Here is a 25520-nt window from a genome sequence, read left to right on the forward strand (position 1 = left end):
TCCAGTTTTGCCAGGGCTCCTTGATGCCACACTCGGTCGAATGCGGTCTTGGTCAAGGGCTGTCACTCTCAACCCCATCTCTAGAATTCAGCTCTTTTGTTCATGTTTGAACCAAGGAGCTAAGTGGTCCTGGCAGAATCCAAACTGGGCGTCATTGAGCAGGTTATTGCTGAGCAGGTGCTGCTTGATAGCACTGTTGATGGCTCCTTCCATCACTTTACTGATGATCAAGAGTGTACTGATGGGGCGGTAATTGACCGAGTTGGATTTGTCCTGCTTTTTGTGTAGAGGGCATACCTGAGCAATTTTTCCACATTGTTAGGTAGGTGCCTAACAGTGTTGTACCTGTACAGGAAGAGCTTGGCTAGGGGAGCAGCAAGTTCTGGAGCACAAGTCTTCAGTACTATTGCCAGAATGTTGTTAGGGCCCATAGCCTTTGCAGTATCCAGTGTCTCCAACTATTTCTTGATATCACATGGAGTGAATCGAATTGGCTGAAGACTGGTGTCTGTAATGCTGGGGACCACTGGAGGAGGCTGATTGCTGTGAAAGCTTCAGCCTTATCTTTTGCACTGATGTGCTGGGCTCTTCCATCATTGAGGATGGGGATATTTGTGGAGCCTCCTCCTCCAGTGAGTTGTTTAATTGTCCAGCACCATTCGCGACTAGATGTGGCAGGACCGCAGAGCTTAGATCTGATCTGTTAGTTGTGGAATCACTCAGTGGTCCTGTTTGGTAGCTTCACCAGATTTACACCTCATTTTTTAGGTATGTCTTGTGCTGCTCCTGGCATGCCCTCCTGCTTCATTGAAACAAGGTTGAAACCAGGCTTGATGGTAATGGTTGAGTGGGGGATATGCTGGGCCATGAGGTTACAGATTGTGCTGGAGTACAATTCTGCTGCTGTTGATGGCCCACAGCACCTCACGGATGCCCAGTCTTCATTTGCTAGTTGTCTTGAAAAATATGTTGCCGTTCCTTCACTGTCACTGGGTCAAAATCCTGGAATTCCCTCCCTAAGTGCATTGTGGATCTACCTACAGCACATGGACTGCAGCGGTTCAAGAAGGCAGCTCACCCCCACCTTTTCAAGGGCAACTAGGGACAGGCAATAAATGCTGGCCAGCCAGCGAAGCCCATGTTCAAAGAGTGAATCAAAAAGTAGATTTTACAGGATAACATATGTGTATTTGAAAACTGAAAATATCTTTCATCTGAGAAATAGTTGGACCTGAGGCTTTTGGAGAAATGATTCCTGACCTTTTTTTCCAAGTCAGGATGATGAGTGGTTTGGAAGGGAACTTGCAGGTGGTGGTGTTCCCCTGTATCTGCTAACCTTGTCCTTCTACATGGAAGTGGTCATGTCTTTGGAAGATGTTGTTGCAGTACCCTCGACAAGATATTGCAGTGCATCGTGTCGATGGTACACACTGCTGTTACTGAGCGTCAGTGGAGGAGAGAGTGGATGCTTGTGGATGCAGTGCCGATCAAGTGGGCCGCTTTATCCTGGATGGTGTCAAGCTTCTTCAGTATTGCTGCTGCACTCATCCAGGCAAGTGGGGAGTACTCCATCATGTTCCTGACTTGTCCTTTGTGGATGGTGGACAGGCTTTGGAGAGTGAGGAGGTGAGTTATTCGCTGCAGTATTCCCAGCCTTTGACTTGCTCTTATAGCCACAGTATTCATATGATTGGTTCAGATTTGTTCTAGTCATTTTTAATGTCCAAGATGTTGATAGTGGGGTCTCAGTGATGGTAATGTGATTGAATGTCATAGGAAAGGGATTAGATTCCCTTTTGTTAGGGATAGTCATTGCCTGGCATTTGTGTGGTGCAAGTGTTACTTGGTACTTTTGAGCCCAAACCTGGATCTTGTTCAGATCTTTCTGCATTTGGTCATGGATTGCTTCAGTATTTGAGGAGTCATGAATGGTACTAAATATTGTGCAATCAATGGCAAACATTCTCACTTCTGACCTTATGATGGAGGGAAGATCATTGAAGCAGCTGATGATGGTTGGACCTAGGACACTACCCTGAGGAACTCTTGCAGAGATGTCCTGGAGCTGAGATGACTGACCTACAACAACCACAATCATTTTCCTGTGTGCCAGGTATGACTCCAACCTTTGGAGAAGTTTCCCCTTGACTTCCATTGATTTCAGTTTTGCTCAGGTTACTTGATGTCAAGGGCTATCACTCTCACCTCCCCTTTGGAATTCAGCTCTTTTGATAATGTTTGAACTTAGGCTGTAATGAGATCAGGAGATAGGTGACCCGAGCAGAACCTAAAGTGTACATCAGTAAGCAGGTTATTTGCAAGTCCTGCTTGCTAGCATTGTTAACAAAACCTTCCATCACCTTGCTAATATTTGAGAGTAGATTGATAGGGTGGTAATTGGCTGGGCTGGCTTAGTCCAGCTTTCTCTGTGCAGAACAAATCTTGGCAATTTTCCATTTGTCAGGTAGATGCCAGTGTTGTAACTGTACTGGAACAGTCTGGTGAGGGTCACTGCTAGTCCTGGAGCACAAGTCTTCAGTACAAACCAACATAGCAACAGGAGTAGACCGTTCAGCCCCTCAAACCTATTCCACCATTCAGTGAAATCATGGTTGATCTGTGGTCTAACTCTGTATACCTGGCTTTGGCCCATATGTCTTACATTTTTGTTAAGCGAAAATATTATCTGTTTCAGATTTAAAACTAACAGCTGATCCAGCATCCACTACTGAGTGTGGAAGAGAGTTCCAAACATTTACCACCCTTTGTGTGTAGAAGTGCTTCCTAACATCTCTCCTGAATGGTGTGACCCTAAATTTCAGACAATACCCCCTAATTCTAGAATCCCCAGCCAGTGGAAATAGTTTATCTACCATGTCTTTTCCTGTTAATACCTTGAAGATTTTGATCAGATCACCCTATTTATCCTTCTAAATTCTAGAGAAGACAGATTTAATTTGTATAATCTTTTCTCAAAACTTAATCCCTAATTAAGGTATCATTCTTGTAAACCTACATTGTATTCCCTCCAAGGCCAATCTATCCCTCCGACTCCAAGTGGGACCTAACCAGGATTTTGTATAACTGCAACATAACTTTTGCATCCTTATAATCCAGTCCTCTAGATATAAAAGGCCAGCATTCCACTATCTTTCTTGATTATTTTCTGCACCTGCTTGTAACATTTTGAAGACCTACACACCTGAATCCTCAAGTCTACATCCACTGTTTTTAAGAACATAGAACAGTACAGCACAATGCAGGCCCTTCGGCCCATGATGTTGTGCCGACCTATTATCCTACTCTAAAATCAAACTGCCCTGCATACTCTACATTTTACTATCAGCCACATGCCTATCCAAGAGTCGCTTAAAAGTCTCTAATGTATCTGACTCCACTACCACCACTGGCAGCGCATTCCAAGCACCCACCACTCTCTGTGTGAAGAACCTACCTCTGACATCTCCCCTATACCTTCCTCCAATCACTTTAAAATTATGCCCCCTCATAATAGTCATTTCCACTATGGGAAAAAGTCTCTGACTATCCACTCTATCTATGCCTCTCATCATCTTGTACACCTCGATCAAGTCAACTCTCATCCTTCTTCACTCCAATGAAAAAAGCCCTAGCTCCCTCAACCTTTCCTCATAAGACCTGCCCCTCCAGTCCAGGCAGCATCCTGGTAAATCTCCTCTGCACCCTCTCTAAAGTTTCCACATCCTTCCTATAATGAGGCGATCAGAACTGAACACAATATTCCAAGTGTGGCTTCATACCATCTAGAAACTATCTGATCTATCCCTTTTTGGTCCATAATCAAAAATCTCCTGCTTACTTACATTGAACTCCATCTGGCACAGTTTTGCCCATTCACTTAGCCTGTCAATATCCCTTTGTAATTTTATGCTATCTTCTTTACTGTTTACAATGTCACCTAAATTTGTGTCATCAGCAAATTTGGATGCATGACTCTATGCCATTATCCAAGTCATTTGTAAATAATGGTAAAAATTAAGGTCCTTGTGGGATACCACATCCTGACAATTTGAGCACCCATTCATTATCCCTACTTTCTGTAACCTGCCACTCAACCAATTTCCTAACCATGTCAGTAATTTGCCCTTGATCCTGTGGGCTTTTACCTTTGTTAACAATCTCTTACGTGAGACTTTAACAAATGCCTTCTGGACATTCATGTAAACACATCCACAGACATTGTAAGTAAAACCCAAAAGAGCTGCGGATGCTGTAAATCAGGAACAAAAACAGAAGTTGCTGGAAAAGCTCAGCAGGTCTGGCAACATCTGTGGAGAAAAAAATCAGAGTTAACGTTTTGGGTCCCGTGACCCTTCCTCAGAACACTGCTGAGCTTTTCCAACAACTTCTGTTTTTGGTCTGTAACTCCTTGGTTTTCCTCTTTCACCCTTCTTAAAAAGTGGAGTGATGTGCACTTTTCCAATCCAGAAGGACGACTCCTGAATCTGGGAAATTCTGAAAGATATAGTTAGGGCATCTACAATGTGCTTGCCTACTTCCCGTCCTCGGATGGAAATTGTCATGGGGATTTGTCTCTCTTTAATTCCATTAATTTCCTTATTACCGATGATTTACTTACATAATTTCAATCAGTCCCTGTTCCCAATCCACTATTAATTTCATCAGAACTTCCAGCAAGCCATCCTCCTTTTCCAATGTAAATGCTGAGGCAAGGTAATTATTCAGCATGTCTGCCATTTCCTGGTAGTCATTGGCAATATCCCAACTTCTAGTCTTAAGTGGGCCAACATTGCTTGTGACCACCCAGTTTCCCTTTGTGTAACAAGAACATTTCTTCTTATTGATTTTGATATCCATGGCATGTTTCCTTGCACAATCCCTTCGAGTAGTTCTTATAAATTGCTTAGTGGCTCTTTGCTGGTCTTTGTATCTTTCCCATTTAGCAGGATCTGTGCTGTTTTTTGCATTTTTGTAAGCCTTTTTGTTTAGTTTTATGCTGTCTGTTATCTTTCTCGTTATCCGTGGCTGTTTTTTACTGTGTAGTGGAGTTTTTCCTCTGAGGGATATAATCTGGTTTTATTGTGTTAAATATTTCTTTAAATATCCTCCACTGTTCTTCCTTGTTTTACCCATGAGCAGATTTTCCCAGTTTACTGTGGACAGTCTCTGTCTCATCTTGTTAACGTTGGCCTTACCTAAATCTGGGGAGGCAATGGTCTAGTGGTATTATCGCTGGACTGTTAATCCAGAGACCTGGATAACATTCTGGGGAACCCGTTTCAAATTCTGCCACGGCTGATGGTGGAATTTGAATTCAATAAAAAATATCTGGAATTAAGAATCTAATGATGACCATGAATCCATTGTCAATTGTTGGAAAAAACGCACTTGGTTCACTAATGTCCTTTAGGGAAGGAAACTGCCATCGTTACCTGGTCTGGCGTACATGTGACTTCAGACCCACAGCAATGTGGTTGACTCTGAACTGAGCTTTGGGCAATTAGGAATGGACAATACGTGCTGCCTAGCCAGTGACGCTCTCATCCCGTGAATGAATAAAAGTAAAGGAATCTGAAATGCTTGTTGTTGATTCATGCCTTTCACTTTCAAATGCTACATTGGACTCAATCATGTTATCATCACTATTTGATTAATGTTCAAGAATCAGAATCATAGAATCCCCACAGTGCAGAAAGAGGTTATTCTGTCCATTGAGTCTGCACCGAGCCTCGAAAGAGCATGCCACTCAATTCCAGCCTGATAACCTCACATTTCCCATGGCTAATTCACCTAGCCTGCACATTCCTGGACACTATAGGCAATTTGGCATGGCCAATCCACCTAACCTGCACATCTTTGGACTGTGGGAAGAAACCAGAGCACCAGGAAGAAACCCAGACAGACATGGGAGAACATGCAAATTCCACACAGTCACCCAAAGGTGGAATTGAACCCTGGTCCCTGTTGCAGTGAGGCAGCAGTGCTAACCACTGAACCACCATACACGATTCATGCACAATTAAATTACTAAATAAATCCGACTCATTAGTAAATCCAATATTACTTGTTCCCTTGTTGCATCCAGGACAAGTTGTTGTAGGAGCATATACTGGATACACTCTAGAATTTCACTACCTTTCTGACAGGTGCTTGTCTGCCTCTCCTCATCCATGTTAAAGTGAAAATCCCAATTAACACTACTCTAGCTTTGCTACATACTTGCCTATTTTTTCAATTTATGCAATCTAGCATTTCAGAAGTATTACCAGGGGTCTATACACAACACTTATGACAGTTTTAGATCCTTTACCATTGCTAACCTCCCCCCCATATGGTCTCCACTGAATGCTTTGCCCTCATTAGGTAGTCCCTCACCATTGAAGTAATTTTGTTTCTAATCCAGCTCCTCTGCCACATCCTATTGCTGGAATGTTGTCAGGACCCATAGCCTTTGCATTATCTATGGCTTCAGCCATTTCTTGATATCACATGCAATCATTCGAATTGGTTGAATACTGGTATTGGTGATGCAGGGGACCATTGGAGCAGGCCAAGTTGGATCATTCACTTGGCACCTCTAGCTGAAGATTGTTGCAAATGCCTCATCCTTTTCTTTTACATAAAGTGCTGGGCTCCCCTATCATTGAAGAAGCAGGTGTTCTGGAGGCTTTTCCTCCAATGAATTGTTTAATTATCCACCACCATTCACGACTGGATGTGGTAAGACTGTAGAGCTTAGATCTAATCCTTGAATACAATCACAGTGCTATTAGCAAGGGAGTTCTAGGATTTTGATCCAGTGATTGTGAAGGAACACTGAAAAATTGTCAAGTCAGTGTGATTCCCATGCCCAGATCAAAACTGGATGATCCATCCACTGTTGTTCACTTTTTTTCTCGCTGTTTGACACAACTTGTTTGTGGCACAACCAGGATGGCAGGACAGCCTCACTGCCTCTCTAGTCCCACTATTGATATATTGCAAAATAAAACTTATGCAAAGAAGATGCAAAACTGTTAACACACTGAGATGTAATATGACAATAAAAATGCTTACCCCTCTAAATAACCCAATTAAAACACACACTCGCGCGCACACACAAACACACACTGGGCAAAGGAGAGGAAAACATTTAACAGAGATTCAATTTGGGGAAATTTGAGCAGTATCTTCTCAGTGAGAAGCAGTATACAGTGGAGTTGTAGATATTTTCTAATCTACTTGTTCAGAGATGTTATTGCACGTCTCTGGAGCAGGCAGGACATGAATCCAAGGCGCTAGCCCAGAGGTCAGGACACTACCACTGCACCACAAGAACTCTTGCAGTGCAACTGTACCCCAGTTGGTAGCAGTGCCCAAAGGAGCTATATGCCAGTGAGAAGCTGTGCCCAATGAAGCCAGTGAGAACTGATCAAAGGGGTTTATTCCAACCTGGCCATGAAGGAGACTGCTTTTGATCCATTGTGTACAGTCCTGCCTCAGGGTCAAGTTCCAGGTAAGGATCCTGCTGCAGAGAGACCAAGAGACTGGAGTGGGATATGCCAGCCAACATCCAGTTCAGCAGGTTTAAGAGGGTGGATGAGAATCCCCTCCATCCTAACTCTCACTTTTGCTGAGAAGTCATCACATTGTGACCAGATTGTTAATCAGCCCAAGAATCGATCCCACTGCAACAACAACTGGGTGGCTGTAGCTGACATCAGTCTGTTCAGCTGAGGGTTTACCCTATCCACTTAAACCCAATGGGGTGAAGCTGATATTGAGATTGAAGTTTAAACACTGTTAATCAGGACACTTTACAGACATGGAAAATTCCAGAAAGCTGAAAGACTCTTGTTCTGCGGGTAGGGCATGTGGAAGCAGGTCAGAGTTAATTAGAGAAGTACATTTGAGTACAGGTTTTGTTATCTAATCTGAGCAACTGCGATAATCTTACAACGTGATGTTCAATAGGAGAATAGTGCCTTTCAAATAGCTGGCAAAGTAACCCAAGGTGAGAGTGGGTGTGGGACTGGGGACTGAGCTTGAGATACCAATATTTTAAACCCTTCCCTGACCCTCTCATTGTTGCGAGTTTAAATCACACCTGATGATAGCCACTGGGTGAGTTTGAGGATTCTGTGAATGTACAGCTTTAGGTAAAGTTCCTGATGCTCAAGAATGTTAGTCTCCCTCCTGTTTATGTAGAATGTGATCACCCAGAGTCAGAGACTTTGTCACTCCTTCAGCCACAAGCCAAACCTTTTCCCAGCGGGTGATTCCATTGTTTATGTATTTGTTTTGTAGAGTGCAGTTATCAGTTTAATACCGTTTTCTACATCTTTGGAGGCTCACTGGGTAAGTAGTGAACAGGCTCTGCTAGTTTAATAATCCAGAGAAATGAGAGTTTAAATCCCACTGGGTAAGTTTGAGAATTTAAATTCAGTAAAAATATTATTTGAAAATAAAATACTGGTGTGACAGTGAATATGGGTGGAATCTTATCCAAGACTGGGTGATATGGGCTATGGTGGGATTTGTGGCAGAATTGGATGAGAAGTCCAGCAAGGTCAATCTTGATATCGGGAGCATCTCGATCCATCTTTTATGCTTTACACAAGTGGCTTGGTGAGATTCTGACTAGATGGCTGCAAGTTGCCAATTTATGGGGATTAACACTTATTAGATGTCTTGTTGATAGCCCAACTCTCATCATGAACATTCAGCTTTCTAACTTAGCAAACTTACCATTCAGAGTAGATATAGAAAACTTGACATAGAAACGTGAATGGGTGCCTGCCAAATACAGCGTGTAACGCGTCCAACACCGAGGTCTTTCAGAACAAGATGGTGACGCTTATGCTGATGCTGTGGGAAAGGTCATTGATCTTTCTCCTACAGTCTGTGCGTTCCTCCAGGCTGAGACTGCTTTGACCTGAATGACAGACATGAATTAGGCTGGCATGATCTGGTGTCATGACCTTCATTACTGGTCCTGGAAAAGAGGACATTGTGTACCTGCACCACCCTGTCCAGGGAGACCTGAAGGATCTACCCGGAAAGTGGGGTGCTAATCTTCCCCTGTCTGTCGTCTCCAGGGCAAATGTCAGGAACTCTGCAGGGTAGTTCAGGATGGATAGAGCATGTCAAAGTACACAATGGGCTTTTAAAAATGGCACAGCTTATAGAATGCTGGTTAATTCGTGGATACCTGCAATGTTGTGGAGGTGCCGGTGCTGGACTGGGGTGAACAAGGTCAAAAATCACACAACACCAGGTTATAGTGCAACAGGTTTATGAGTCCTTCGGAGTCTTGCTCCTTCTTCAGGTGTTAGTTGGGGAGGTGGCATCAGACACAGAATTTATAAGCAAAAGATGAAGGGGTCATAGAACTGATGCAAATGTTTTGAACAAACCTGAGATGGCTGTTAAATCTTTAATCAGTTAGAAAGGAGATGCAGGTGTCAGTTGATAAATCCCAGAATTTCTTTCAAGTCACTGCCCCATGATAGCTAAAGGTTTTAATAGTAAACCAGAGATGACATCACAGGTCAGACCTGCTGTGTTTCTTCAGCAATTTGTACTGTCTGTTTGTTTGTTTCTTCAGGATTGTGTCCTTGGCCCACCATCTCCATAAGATTAAGGAGCAGAATTAGGCCATTCACCCCATTGAGTCTGCCTCACCATTTGGTCATGGCTGATATGTTTCTCAACCCCATTTTCCTGCCTTCTTCCCATAACCCTTGATACCCTTACTAATCAAGACCCTATCTATCTCTGTCTTAAACACACTCAATGACTTGACCTCCACAGCCCTCTGCAGCAGTTGAGTCCCACAGAGTCAACACCTTCTGGCTGAAGAAATTCCTCTTCATCTCAGTTCTGAAGGGTCATCCCTTCACTGAGGTTGTGCCCTCGGGTCCTAGTCTCTCCTACTAGTGGAAACATCTTCTCCACATCCACTCTATCCAGGCCTCCCAGTATTCTATAAGTTTAAATTAGATACCCCTCATCCGCCTAAAGTCCACGGAGCACAGACCCAGAGTCCTTAACTGCTCCTCATATGACAAGCCCTTCATCCCTGGGATCATTCTTATAAACGTCCTCTGGACCCCCTCCAATGTCAACATATCCTTTCTTCTATTCCGGGACCAAAACTGCTCTCAATGTTTCAAATGTAGTCTGTCTAGGGCCTTATACAGCCTCAGCAGTACATCTGTGCTCTCATATTCTAGCCCTCTTAAAATAAATGCCAACATTGCATTTGCCTTCCTGACTACTGACTCAACCTGCAAGTTTACCTTGAGAGAATCCTGGACTAGAACTCCCAAGTCTCTTTGCACTTCAGACTTCTGAATTTTCTCCCCATTTAGAAAGTAGTCCATGCTTTTATTCTTCTTACCAAAGTGCATGACCTCACACTTTCCCACGTTGTACTCCATCTGCCACTTCTTTGCCCACTCTCCTAACCTGTCCAAATCCTTCTGCAGCTTCCCCACATCCTCAATACTACCTGTCCCTCCACCTATCTTTGTATCATCTGCAAACATAGCCAGAATGCTCACAGTTCCTTCATCGAGATCATTAATGAATATAGTGAAAAGTTGTGGTCCCAACACTGACCCTTGCAGAACACCACTTGTCACCAGCTGCCATCCTGAGAAAGACCCTTTTATCCCCATTCTCTGCTTTCTGCCATACAGCCAATCTTCTATCCATGCTAGTACCTTGTCTCTAACACCATGGGTCCTTATCTTACTCAGCAGCCTCCTGTGCGGCACCTTGTCAAAGGCCTTCTTGAAGTCTAGGTAGATAACATCCATTGGCTCTCCTTGGTCTACCCTGCTCATTAGTTCCTCAAAGAATTCTAGCAGATTTGTCAGGCATGACCTCCCCTTAATGAAACCATGCTGACTTTGCCCTGCTTTACCATACACTTCCAAATATTCAGAAATCTCATCCTTTACAATGGACTCCAAAATCTTACCCACGACCGAGGTTAGGATAATCGGCCTGTAATTTTCCGTCTTTTGCCTTACTCCCTTTTTGAACAGGGGTGTCACATCAGCGATTTTCCAGTCGTCTGGGACCCTCCCTGACTCCAGCAATTCCTGAAAGATCACCACTAATGCTTCCACTATCTCTTCAGCTATCTCCTTTAGAAGTCTGGGGTGTAGTCCATCTGGTCCAGGTTATTTATCCACCTTTAGGCCAAATAGATTTACTAGCACCTTTTCCTTGGTGATGGCCATCATATTCAGCTTTGCCCCCTGACTGTCTTGAATTTTTGGGAGATTACTCGTGTCTTCCACCGTGAAGATTGACGCAAAGTAATTATTCAGTTCCTCAGCCATTTCCTTGTTCCGCACTGCTATCTCTCCACCGTCATTTTCCAGCAGTCCAATGTCCACTTTTGCCTCTCTTTTGCCTTTTATATATCTAAAGAAACTCTTACAACCTTCATTTATATTACTGGCTAGCTTACCTTCATATTTAATCTTCTCCCTCCTTATTTTTTTTTGTTGCCCTCTGTTGGTCTTTGTAAGCTTCCCAATCCTCTGGTTTCCCACTGCCCTTCGCCACATTATATGCATTCTCTTTTGCTTTTATGCTATCCCTGACTTCCTTAGTTAACCATGGTTGCCTCATCCTGCCTGTACCATGCTTCTTTTCCCTAGGGATGAATTTTTGCTGTGTCTCCTGAATTACTCCCAGAAACTCCTGCCATTGCTGTTCCACTGTCTTTCCTGCTAGGCTCCACTTCCAGTCAGTTCTGCCCAGCTCCTCCCTCATACCTCTGTAGTCACCTTTATTCAGCTGTAATACCGTTACCTCTGATTCTATTTTCTCCCTCTCAAATTGCAGAGTAAATTCTATCATCTTATGATCACTGCCTCCTAAGGGTTCCTTTACCTTAAGCTCCCTTATCAAGTCTGCCTCATTGCACAACACTAAATCCAGTATTGCCTGTTCCCTTGTGGGCTCCACCATGAGCTGCTCCAAAAAGCCTTCTCGTAGACGTTCCACAAACTCCTTTTCTTACAATCCACTACCAACATGATTTTCCCAGTCCACCTGCATATTGAAATCCCCCATGATCACTGTAACTTTGCCTTTCTTACACACCTTTTCTATCTCCTGGTGTATCTTGCGCCCCAGCTCCTGACTACTGTTTGGAGGCCTGTACACAACCCCAACTATGGTTTTTTTACCTTTGCGGTTCCTCAATTCTACCCACACAGATTCTACACCATCTGACCCTAATTTGTTTCTTCCTATTGATTTAATTTCATTTCTCATTAATAAGGCAATCCCACCCCCTCGGCCCACCTGCCTGTCTTTTCAAAAGGATGTATATCCTTGGATATTCAGTTCCCAATCCTGATCCTCTTGCAGCCACGTCTCTGTGATGCCTACCACGTCATACCTGCCAATTTCGATCTGCGCCACAAGCTCATTTACCTTATTCCTTATACAGTGTGCATTCAGATATAACACCTTCAGTCCTGTATTAACCCTCCATCTCCTCATTGTCATTTGTTTTTCCAGTGTTTGATTGCTAGCCGTTTCCAAACACTCTGTTCTATTTGTGTCTGTGCTGGAGACTTTAATAACCTCTCCAGAATTCTCCTTCCCTGTCATTTCTTTCATATTTTTCTACGTAGTTGAATCCACCACTACAGATGTTAACCTGCTGCTTTGTTTCCCACTGGGGCAAGTTTAACCATTCCCTTCCCCCCCACTTTCTAGTTTAAAGTCCTGTTGACCAGCCTATTTACCCTTTTCACTAGAACACTGGTCCCAGCTCGATTCAGGTGGAGACCGTCCCAATGGTACAGATCCCTCCTGTTCCAATACTGATGCCAGTGCCCCATGAAAAGGAACCCCTCTGTCCCGCACCACTCTTCTGGCCACGTGTTTACTTCCCTTATTCTCATGTCCTTATGCCAATTAGCACGTGGCTCGGGCAGTAATCTGGAGATTATAACCATATTATTTATTTATTCCTATTTGTTCCTGCTCTCTTTCCTGTCTGCTAACAAATTCTCAATACATGCATTATATTACCAACCAATCCAAGAGCTTTGACTGTGTACAATAACCTGTTAGATTCATAGAATCCCTACAGTGTGGAAGCATGTCATTGGTTCACACCCAGACCCAACCTCCTACCCTATCTCTGTAACCCAGCATTTCCCATGGCTAATCCACCTAACCTACACATCCCTGGACACTACAGGTAATTTAGCATGGCCAGTCTACCTAATCTGCACATGTTTGGACTGTGGGAGGAAATCAGAGCACGCAGAAGAAACCCAAGCAGACATAAGGAGAATGTGCAATCTCCACACAGCCAGTTGTCCGACATGAGAATAAGGGAAGTAAACACGTGGCCAGAAGAGTGGTGCGGGACAGAGGGGTTCCTTTTCATGGAAATTGAACCTGGGTCCCTAGAGCTGACAGGCAGCAGTAGTCACCTCAGAGCCGCCAAATGCACCAGAAAGCTTCCTGAAAATCCAAATGCACCACGTCGACTGGTTCTCATTCATCTATTCTGCTAATTATATCCTCAAAAACTTCCAGTAGGTTTCTGAAATATGATTTCCTTTCATAAATCCATGTTGACCTTGTTTAATATTGTGGATATTTGCCAAGTGACTTGTCATTATATCCTTTATATAGACTCCAGCATTTTGCCTGATGTTATTGCTAGCCCATCTATAATTCCTGTGTTTTTCTTTCTCTCCTTTTTAAATAGTTGGGCTACATTTAGTCACCCTCCAATCTGTTGTGACTGTTCCCGAATCTATAGAATTTTGGAAGATGATCACCAATTAATTCACTATTGCCACGACCACCTCCTTCAGTACCCTCGGATGTAAATTATCAGGCCCTGGGAATTTAGTCTCATTAATTTCACCAACGCTTTTTTTTTAACTAATACTAATCTCCTTCAATTCATCCTTTGAACAGATCCTGTGTTAGGATACTGATCTATCTTTGCTGGTGTAAGGTCTGGAAACCATGAGGATTCTTGTCTTTTCTTTATTCACTCGTTGGACAGGGGTGTCACTGGCTGAGCCCACAGTCCTTGAGAAGGTAATGCTGAGCTGCCTTCTTGAACTGCTGCCATCCATGTGCTGTAGACAGATCCACACCGCCCTTAGGGATGGAATTCCAGAAAGTATACTGCAGTGCTGATTTACCCAATTAAGAATTGGCCCATCAGCATATAAATTAAATCATAAAAGAGGGAGTAGGTTGATTAGGGACCAAAAGGGGGATTTACACTTGCAGACAAAGCCAGAGGTATTAAATTATTATTTTGCATCAGGCCTTAGTAAAGAGGGAAATGCTGTCCAGGCCACGGTGACGAAGGAGGAAACTCTGTCACTAGAATCGTTCATAATTAATAAAGCAGAAGTATTTGATAGACTTTTGGTACTTAGTTGACAAGACTCTAGGACCAGATGAGTCGCATCCAAGGATTTTGAAGGAAGTGAGTGTAGAAATTGTGGGTCACTGACCATGATCTTTCAGTCTTCCCTGGACTTGGGGACATGTTGGAAGACTAGAGAATTGCAAACATTATGGCATTGTTCAAGAAAGATTGTAAGGATAATCCCAGCAATTACAGACCGGTCAGTTTAACTTCAGTGGTGGGAAAGCTTCTAGAAACTATTATTCAGGATAGAATTAGTAATCACATAGAAAGAGGTGGGTTGGTTACAAAGAGAGAGCGTGTATTTCTAAAAGGGAAATCAGGTCCTGACACGAAAAATCAACTTTCCTGCTCCTCTAGTGCTGCCTGGCCTATTGTGTTCCTTTAGCTGCACACTGTATTGTCTCTGACTCCAGCGTCTGCAGTTTTTGCTATCTCTTAACTAACTTGCTGGAGCTTTTTGAGAAGATAACAGAAAGGCTCAATGAGAATAATGCTGTTGGTGTGGATATATGGACTTCCAGAAGGTGCCTGATATAATGCCACACAACAGGCTTGTGAGGAAAGTTATGGGTCATGGTATATAACATGGATAAAAAGTTGGCTGAGTGACAGAAACAGAGAGTCATTGTCAATGGATATTTTTCGGGCTGAAAGAAGGTTTGTAGTGGGGTTCCCAGAGGTTGGTATAAAAATAATTCGAGGAATGAGAAACTTCAGTGATGAGGATAGATTGAAGAAGTTGAGACAGTTCACATTGGAAAGAACAAGGCTGAGAGAAAAAGGCTAAGAGGAGATCTGATAGAGGTTTTCAAAATCATGAGCAGGGTAGATAGAGAGAAACTGTTCCCATTCATAAAAGGAACAAGAGGGCTTAGATTTAAAGTGATTCTTGAGGTGATCATGTGAGAATTGTTGATATTTTTGTAGCATCTTCTCATACTTTTATCTCATGGTTACTGAAACAGAAACCTTGACAATGAGAGCCACTCCTGGTACAACCTGTACATTGTACACACTGGAAAGAGTGAAGAGGTATAAATTACAGCCAGTTGACAGTTGATTCCTTACTCTGTCTGCTGTCGGTGTAAATCATACTGTCAGCTCCCAAGGTTACATTGTCTTGGAGAACTGATCTAACTGAATGGTTGACTCCTGTTCTTTATTCTTATATTATGCTTGCATCATTTACATTGTTTGGCTGAAGCAAAATGGATTGGAGTGAATGATTTCCTGATACTCCATTCTGTAGCCATTTGTCAATCCTGCTGCATTGTTTCTGATACCAGGCAAAAGCAGAGTCAGTGCAAATGAAGACACACCCAAGAGATTTTACTAATTGTGCAAAGACTGATGGCATGTTTTTTGCGAGTTTATTTCCTTGCTGATCTACATTTTTTGCTCTTGAACGTCTTTTTGGTTAGCTGATTGGGAATTTGGCTTCACACCTCCAAATCTTCACATACAAGAACATTCCAAGTTGCTTCATGGAAGCTGAATCAAATAATTGATTTAAAAAGTTGAAAGAATGATCAAGAGCTGAATTGCAGAAGTGAGATTAAAGAAAGGGGTAGAAATGTTTACAGAATGTGACAATTAAATAGCTGGAGAAACTGAGTAGGCCTGGCAGCATCTGTGGAAAGAGAAACAGAGCTAACATTTTAAGACCATGAGACATGATGGGCTGAGTGACCTCCCGCATCATACCACAAGTGATTCTGTAATGCGGGCAAGAACAGAGTCAGTGACAAATTTGGAGCCAGTATAGGTTAGTGAGAATAGCAGGTGATGGGCAAATGGGATATAAAGCAAATGAGGATACGGACACCCATATTTTTTATAAGTTGAAGTCTGAGGGTAGCCAATGGGAAATCAGGTTCGAATGGTGGAGTCTGGAAGTGCAGACCCTCTTTTTGGATACTTGGGCGTTGTTTATATAAGGAACTAGCTATAGTGAAATAAAACCAAATTGCTGCGGAGAGTTGCTTGATTAATGTTAATAATTGAGAATCTCTACATTAGCTTCGTTTGAGGATGAAATGTTTAGTGGAGCTGTGAATAGTGAAGGCTGGGCTGGAGCAGACTTGTTGAATTTCAAAGAGTCCCCCTTAGCACCCTTCAAACTTCTGGGAAGATGAGAGTTAAATAATTTGTGCTTAAAAGAAGAAGCATCGTTCATTTTGTTAAATAAAATTTAAGTAAAACTATAACCAGGGCATTGATGAAAGGATTGTATATCTGACAGGAAGCCGTTTTATTTTATGAAAGAGTTCATTAGGATAGACCTAAGGAAAATGTTACCATTGTAGCAGAGACCAGAATTCAAGGCCTCAGGTATAATATAGTGACAAACACAAGATGTTCACTGAAATCAAATCCGTTAGGGGAATTCAGGACGACCTCCTTTATCCCCAAGAGTGGTGAGTATGTGGAACTTACTCCCACAGGGAGTGGTTGCAGTAAATAGTCCAGATGTATTTAAGGGAGAGTTGGATAGGCATATGAGGGAGAAAGCACTAAAAGGCTAGACTAAGATGTAAAGGGATGGGAGAAAGTTCACGTGGAGCATAACCACCAGCAGAGATTGATTGGGCGGAATGGCCTGTTTGTGCTGTACATTCCATGTGAAGGGCATCAACAATTAGAAATATTGAAGTGAGCATTGATCTGCCACAGAGCATCATCAAGAATATTTATACTGCCTTCCCATTAAACAGATATTTTTTCTTATTTTTTCCTTCAGATTTATAGCAAGTAATTACGATAAGCTGCTTCGGGTTTAACCTGAACAATCCATCCATCACTCTGCAGGCATGATGCCAGTTCTGGAAGAGAAGGTACTGCCCAAGGATGGGTCACTGACTGTCCCTGTCCTTATTGTAGGTACGTTCATTTTTATCTGGTGGGGCATTATTCTTAGCGTGACTGGCACAGTGATTCCTCACACTGGGCTCCAGATAAAACTACCGCAATCCTGAGTGAGGAGTGTAAGGTTGCTTATGGCTCTGTACTGAAGGACAGTTGGCTTTAGCCAGTTGGGCTTCAGCAGTGTTCCTTGTACACATTTTGGGATCTTTAAGTCTTGGTTCTTTAGCAACTAGGGCTGTAGTGATTGAAGGGGGATCTCTTATGGAGAGGGAAGTGGCCATTATCTTCCCTAATTCCCGTCTTACCCCCACCCTGTCCTAACACATGTGAAGACAGGGACCTCCACACTATGGGGAGAGCCTATTCATTGGGTTGGAAATCCTTCAGGAGCTGGGAGAAAGGGCAGGATTGCAGGGATCAGTTGTGGGGCCTTAACTTTTCACCATTTGTGTGAAGGAATGTATATCTGTGAGTCTAAATTATAGGGACATATAAAGATTAAATTAGTTGAGAAAAGAAAGACAACATTGGGAAATGTGGAACTATTTGCTTTTCAGTGAGTTTTTTGATCCAAATCCATAAACTGTAGAGAAGCAGAGATTTGGCAATCCAGTTACACAAACTATTGAACACTATTTCCTCCTGCTCTTCCACCATTGTCTCTGCTGTCTCTCTCTAATGATCAACCTTTTTCTTGACATCCAGAACTGACTGAACTGCAATTTCCTCTAAGTAAATGTGAAAATTAAAGTCAATGTCTTTGATTGTTGCTACAAACTCCCAAGCTATAAACTGCATCTCCCTCCATCCTCAGACATCCACCTGAGATTAAACTTTGTTCATAACCTCTCTGTACCACATTTGACCCTGAGATGAGCTTGCAGCCATATATCGTCAGTAAGACTGCCTATTTCCCTGTCTCTGCCTCATGTTGCAGTTGAACACCCCTGTCCATGCCTTTGTTCCCTCCAACTCGACTATTCAACCACACTCCTGGTTGGCCTTCCATTTTTCATAAATTTGAACAAATCCAGAATTCTACTGCCCGTGTTCTAACTCACACCAGGTTGTCGTCAATTATTACTCCTGTGTTCAGTGACCTATGTTGTCTTCCAGTTTGGCAATACCTCCAATTTAAAACTCTTGTCCTTCCTTTCAAATGTCAGCATTGTCTCACCATCACTCCATTTGTACTCTCCTGTAACCCTCTGAGATCCCTGCAACCCTCTAATCTGGCCTCATGAGTATCACTGCTTTCTTTTCCTCCCTCTTACAGTGCCTTTAAGTGCCTGGGCCTGGAAATCTCTCTGTACCTCTCTCCATCTCTCTGTCTCTTTCTCTCTTTATAAAATTCCTTAAAACCTACCTCTTTGAATAAGCATCAGACATCTCTCCTAATATTTCCTTATGTGGCTGGGTGTCAATTTTGTTTGATCATGCTCCTGAGAAGCAACTTTAAATGCAGGTTGTTATTGTACACAGGTGCTAATGGAATGTTGACAATTCTTCACACACAAATATTGAATCTCTTTCCACCTCTAAAGGTGATGTATTTTGAGCAGCAGTTGGAGCTTTAAGATTGCTATTTTTTGGTTGGGAAGGTGTATCGAGGAATATGGAGAAAAACAGGTAAATGGATTGAAGAAGAGGTCAGCCATGATCTAATTAAATGGGAAAGCAGGCTCAAGGGCTGAATGACTTCCTCCTGTTCCTATGAATGTACAGCCTCAAACTATGCAAATAAATGTTATTTATCCTTCAGGGAATGGTCCCTCCGGGATTTGCCTATCTTACCTATTGTCTGGGTACAGGCCCTACCTGTCTCCCGCAGCAAGCCACCCAAACCCAATACTACAGCATAAATTGGAAGAGAATCATCGCCTGTCGATTGTTGACCAGGTAATGTGTACACACCTGCTGTCAAAATGCTGAGGTAGATACTTAATCCAAACTCTTTCTCAACCCATTTCTTGATGTGAGATCCTGGCTAAGCCAGTAGTTATTGTCCTGAAGAAGGTGACTCTATGTCTCTAAAGTGATAGTGAGCTGCAGCTTTGGGCTGCTTTTTAATTATGTAATTAATGAACATATCCTGTCAAGGCAATGGTCAAACCCTAAACCTGTCTCACAGCTTTAAACATGCAGTTTTTACAATGCACAGTTCACTGAATACTGAAGAGGATTCTCTTTTCCAATTCCATGAACAGCCTAGCTGTTTCTGGACTAGGTAACACATGAGATGAGGGGTATAGGGTCAGTAGGGGTATCTAGTGGAATGTAGGATCTTTATATAGGATTGGCTAGTAACAAGAACCATTTGGGGATATATTTATTGACTGGTCTGTTTTCTATGGAGAGCTTGTGTGTGATTTACAGATTCCACGTGAGAGAGAGGCTGGCGTTTTGTATTTGATGATAAGAGTGTGGTTAATACTCTGTGCTCCTGTGACAGGCTCAGGCTGGGACCTGGGGCAGGTGTACTGTTTTACATCATTGTTTCTTCAGGTCACTGAGACAGATTTTCCTGTTACAGAACCTTCTTGTGCTGTTAGGGACCATCTCCATATCAAGTGAAAAAGTGAGCTGAGCAATAGCAGCTGACTGGTGATTTGTTATCCTTATCTATACCTGCTTTTGTAATGTTGACAATGATCTGACCCTGACTGTCTGAGATGAGCTGCAGACAATGCCTTTCATTATTTAAATGTCACATTGCCTTGGGACAGGGCACTCTTAATTAACGCACACGGCCATGTTAATGGTGCTGCTGAACTCTCAGTCACCCTCGCTGTGAAGATTGATAACCTTTGATAAGATTACGAGCTCACTGCTTTCACTGCCCTCAGGATCTGGAGTATCTCTCTGAAGGGTTAGAAGGACGTTCATCCAATCCATTGGCTGTGCTCTTTGACACACTGCTGCTGCCTGATGGCGATTATGGGCTGGATCACACTTCTCCACTGTGCTGGAAGCTGGAGTCTTGGCAAGGTATATCCCACCTGGTCTTGGGTACTGGGCCACCTGGAGGGTCCTGGAATGTAAGTGACTGCTGCTTGAACCTCACATGATTTTTTTTTCGTTATTCATTCTGCTCTTGAAATGTTAACTCATTAGGATGTAGAGGAGGAGTAGGCCATTCACCCCTTCAAGTCTGCTCCATCATTCTAGATCATGGCTGATCAACTATCTCAATGCCATGTTCCCATGTTGTCCCTATTCCCATGGATGTTGTTAGTATCTAGAAATTTATCAATCTCTTTCTTGAACCTAGTTAATGACTAAGCCTTCACATCCTCTGCAGTAAAGATTCCCTAGCTCCGAATGATGAAATTTCTCCTCATCTCAATCCTAAATATCTTGCCTTTTATTCTAAGACTGTGTCCCCTGGCTGCAATTCCCAGAGCCAGGGAAAACATCCTTTCTGCTTCTACTCTGCCTGTTGCTTTAAGAATTTTGTAAGTTTCAATGAGATTGCCTCTCATATTCCTAAACTCCAAAAAATCTAGGTCCAGTCTTCTCAGTTTGTCCTCATAGGACAGTCCCAACTTTACAGGAATCATTCAGGTGAACCTCGGCTACATTTCCTCTGTGGCAAGTCCATCCTTCATTAGGCAAGAGGCGAGAACTGAACGCAATGCTGTGAGTGCGGTCTAACAGTGGCTCAGTGGTTAGTACTGCTGCCGCACTATACCAGGGACCCAGGTTCAATTCCAGCCTTGGGTGACTATCTGTGTGGAGTTTTCATGTTCTCCCTGTGTCTGAATGGGTTTCTGCCGGGTGCTCCGGTTTCCTCCCACAGTTCAAAGATGTGCTGGCTAGGTGGATTGGCCATGCTAAATTACCAATAGTGTTCAGGGATGTGTAGGTTAGGTACATTAGCCAGGGGAAATGTAGTGTTACAGGGATAGGGTTGGGGGATGGTGTGGGTGGGATGCTCTTCAGGGGGTTGGGTGTGGACTTGTTGGGCCAAATGGCCTGTTTCCATGCTGTGGGGATTCTATTAATCAGTGCTCCACATCATCAAAGCAATACTTTATTTTACAACTATGCTCACATCCTTTTCCAATAAAATCCAGCATATCATTTGCCTTTGAATTGCTTGCTACTTCTACGTGCTAGCTTTCAGTGATTCATGAACAAGGATAACCAGGCCCCTTTGAACATCAACACTTTCCCATTTCTCACTATTTTAGAAATACTCTGCTCCACTGTTCCTCCTACTAAAGAGGATAACCTCACTTTTGTACACATTATAGACCATCTGCCAGGTTCTGGCCCACTCGCTCAGCCTGTCTAAATCTCCTTGAAACCGCTTCTTTACAACTTTTATTGTGGTCCCAGCTGACATTATTATTGGACACATCAGATCCCATACTGAAGTTTGGCTTGATAGTTTTTTTTTGGGTTTTAGCGACCTGGTCTTTCACTGAAACCACAAACGCATAATGCTGTAGATTCAAGTTTAATAATAAAACATGCACTTAGTGTGCAAGAGAAATAAAGATAAAACAGAATTAACAATTTACTTATGACATAAATTTAAAGATTTTGGAACACTTGGCAAAATATACTCTCCTTAATCCCAAAAGTATTTCTTTACAGTACTCGTACCAGAAAGAACTCCCTTCTCTTTCAGATCTGTAAGATTTAGTTTAACTGTGGCTTCAATTGCCTGTCTTGAGAATCTGATGGCCTGTTCCTGAAGCTTCATACAACTGAACTTAGACTTTTTCAACTTCAAATAACTTGTTCAGGTTTGTAACCTAACAGTCTGATCTGGATCTTTTCAACTGAACTGTTTACAATTTTTATCAGTCCTAAACCGCTTCTGTTTCTCAAGGAGAACTGTTTCACCCATACACCTTCAGCCAAGATTTCTGGAAAATGCCACAAACTTAAAGCTAAAAGTGTTTTCAAGTTATGCATGTTCCCTTAATTGGAAGAAACAAAAAATCACCCTCTGACCTTCTAAACTGAAAGCCTGATCCACCACTGTTTACTTTGTTCACCTGTAAAACTCTCCAAATGGAAACAAATTCCTATTTGCTTCCAATACCTCTCTCTAAGACTATTTTAAAAAGTATATCATCTTGACTACAGAAATCCTTACGAGTTAATGATTAAACCCTTGCAGACACAGAGATCAAAACCCAAATGCCACTTGCTCAAATCTAAACTTTAATATAAATGATATTAAAATATTGATAAATCACACACCATACATCACAGCATTCCCACCTAGTTTTGTGTCATCCTCAAACTTAGAAATATTGCAGTTTGGTCCCCACATCCAAATCATTGATATATATTGTGTACAGTTGGGGCCCAAGTACTGATCGTTACGGTACCCCCAGTAGTCACAGCCTGCCAATATGAGAACCACCCATTTATTCCTACTCTATTTTTTTTTCCAATTCTTAGTCCACATCACCCACCCGCTATCCCACATGCTGCAGTTTTCTTTACAGACCTGTTTGGGACCTGATCTGAAAATTCAAACATACCGTGTTCACTGGTTTTCCCTCACTGTCTCTGCTAGTAACATCCTCAAGAAACAGGTTTGTCAAGTATGAATTTCCTCTTCATAAATCCATATTGACTGCTCAAATCTCCAGCCTCCTCCCCAGTCCAGAAGGTGGGCACTCAGAGCCAGACCAAGGCCACTGCACCTTCCGGGTCTCTGCCTTTCCTTGAGGTTTTGGGCTGTGTTCTGCAGGAACAGAAAGCAGAGAGGAGTGAGTGCCAGTCATGGGGACCCTTTGTGGACAAGAGGGGAGAGCATCACCTGTGGTGGGTGGCTGTGAGGTAGGAGCGTGAAAGAGCCATAGGCTAAGGGTGAGTGAGAGTTTAGGCTGTTCACATTTAATGTGAGGTGTTGGGAGGAGATTGGAGTGAGTGGAGCTGTAAGGTGTGTCGATGTGTGCAAATGCAAGTCAAGGTGGATTGTGGGACTCAATACCTTACCTGCCCTCCTGACACTGTCTCCAGGTGGGATGGAGCACACTGTTGCTGTAGAAGTCCCTGGCCATTTCCATCCAGCCTGCTCGATCAGACAGATTGTCCTCTTTCTCTTGACATTGGGAGAGTTCACTGGAACTCGACAATTTTTCACACAGTAAGATCCCTTTAACTACTGTGGGTGTGTAAAGTATCATCCCACGAACCTTGCTGCTGTTTGAAAAATGCTGTGATATCTTGAACATGGACCTAAAACATCAGCATACTCAAACATGGGACCTCACTTTAATGTCTCATGTGGAGTTTGGCGTCTCTCACAATGTGGCTGACCGGCACAATGGTCTTGAATTATGTGGACTCAGGTCTGAGAGCTAGACTGGGTTCCACAACCTTCGAATTCACCAAATGTTACCATGCGAATGACCCAGTAACAGTGTTTTTGTCTAATTTTTGATATGTCCATTGAAGTACAGTTGAGAGTGAGGTGGGCTTGTGAACATTGTACCTGTTGGCATGTGCATTCATGTCATGGGAGTGTTACAATCCATTTAGTAACAGTGAATGACTTAGTTTCTTGTTCCAGTCCTCCATGGATCACCTCAGAGTTTGAATTTAAATAAGGAGGGGATATTGATGATAAATCAGACTTTACACAGCTCAGGTTCAGGAACAAATCAGCTGGTTTCTTTAGTAACAAATAAAGGACTAGGTTATTGTAAACAAAACTTACTCAAGCAGTGCTGTAACGATTATAAACTAAAGCTCTAAGCTGCAAATTTAAACAAATAATCTTCATGAATAAACACACATACGAAGCCTCCAAGTCCAAGGCAAAAATAGCTCTGCAGAATGTTAAATTCAGAAAAAAAATAATTATTTAATAGATTGTCCCAAATGCTGGTCTATAGCTGACATCACTTTTCACACAGGCTGTTGGCACTGGGATATCTTCCTGAATTCAGATTCCTGGCTGAATCCTTTTCATTTGGAGACAGTGGCGATTGATTCTGGATTCTCCTTTAACAATTCTTGGTTTGCAGCCTGAAGACTTCTCCTGTTGGAGCCTTCCACTTGTGGTGATGAGATTTTCCAGTGGATTTCCAATTCTCCAACTTTGATGAGAGGAGTTTCAGATATGGTAGGGCAATGATAGGGCAAAAGTTATCTTTCTGACTGTGCTGAGAAGCAATAGCTTTGTTATACCTACACCCTGGGCCATGAGACCTCTAACAGTTGTGTAGATTCCAGCCAAGCTGCGCACTGACCTTCCAAATGCAACACTTTTCTCCATCACAGCCAGTCTCCTTTGATCGCAAAGTATTCTTTTCAAAAATTGCAAGATACAGGATAGAACATAGATCAGTACAGCGCAGGAACAGGCCCTTCTGTTCATGACCATGATGCCAATCTGAATTAATCCCATCTGCCGGCACATGGTCTGTATCCCTCTAGTCTGATTGTTTATGTGTCTGTCTAATTGCCTTTTAAACAGTGCTTCTACCATCTCCCCTGGCAGTGCGTTACAGGCACCTAACACCCTCTGTGTAAATAACTTGCCTCACACATTTCCTTTAAACTTTCCCCCCTCACCTTAAACCAATGCCCCATAGAATTTGACATTTCCATGCTGGGAAAGACACTCTGACTATCCATTCTATCCATGCCTCTCATGATTATATATACTTCTATTAGGTTGCCCCTCAGCCTTTAATGCTCTAGCGAAAACAATCCAAGTTTGTCCAACCTCTCCCTATAGCTGATACACTCCAATCCAGGAAACATCCTGGTAAACCTCTTCGGCACCTTCTCCAAAACCTCCCCATCCTTCCTATAGTGTGCCAACCAGAACTGCACACAATACTCCAAATGTGGCCGAACTAAAGTTTTATAATCTGCAACATGACTTATCAACTTTTATAGTCAGTGTCCTGACCAATGAAAGCAAACATGCCATGCACCTTCCTTACCACCTTATCCACTTGTGTAGCCACTTTCGGGGAGATATGGACTTGTATCCCAAGATTCCTCTGTATATCAATGCTCCTAAGGGGCCTGCCATTTACTGTATATTTTCCTCTTGCATTTGACCTCCCAAACTGCATCACCTCACACACGTCTGGATTAAACTCCATCTGCCGTTTCTCTGCCCGATGTCTCCAACTGATCTATATCCTGCTGTATCCTTTGACAACCTTCCTCATTATCCACGACTCCACCAATTTTCGTGTTTTCGGCAAACTTACTAATCAGACCATCGACATTTTCATCCAAA

The 25520-nt window shown here is 42.8% G+C and overlaps 1 protein-coding gene across 3 annotated transcripts in view; it reads left to right on the forward strand.

The window, feature by feature from the left end:
- osgn1 (oxidative stress induced growth inhibitor 1) overlaps positions 1-25520 on the forward strand; it is a 194437-nt gene that overhangs the window by 159994 nt on the left and 8923 nt on the right. Inside the window, exons 1-5 of one of the 3 annotated variants that reach the window (XM_048608119.1) lie at positions 7778-7863; positions 8287-8337; positions 17166-17305; positions 19053-19189; positions 20137-20328. In XM_048608119.1, the coding sequence (XP_048464076.1) occupies positions 17236-17305; positions 19053-19189; positions 20137-20328 (399 nt within the window). In that variant the 5' untranslated portion in view covers positions 7778-7863; positions 8287-8337; positions 17166-17235. Of the gene's footprint in view, positions 1-7777; positions 7864-7944; positions 7994-8286; positions 8338-17165; positions 17306-19052; positions 19190-20136; positions 20329-25520 lie in introns of those variants that run through there. The other 2 variants (XM_048608121.1, XM_048608120.1) reach the window with 2 other exon arrangements.

The sequence above is a fragment of the Rhincodon typus genome, chromosome 19, assembly GCF_021869965.1.
Source record: "Rhincodon typus isolate 14 chromosome 19, sRhiTyp1.1, whole genome shotgun sequence".
Taxonomy (NCBI): Eukaryota; Metazoa; Chordata; class Chondrichthyes; order Orectolobiformes; family Rhincodontidae; genus Rhincodon; species Rhincodon typus.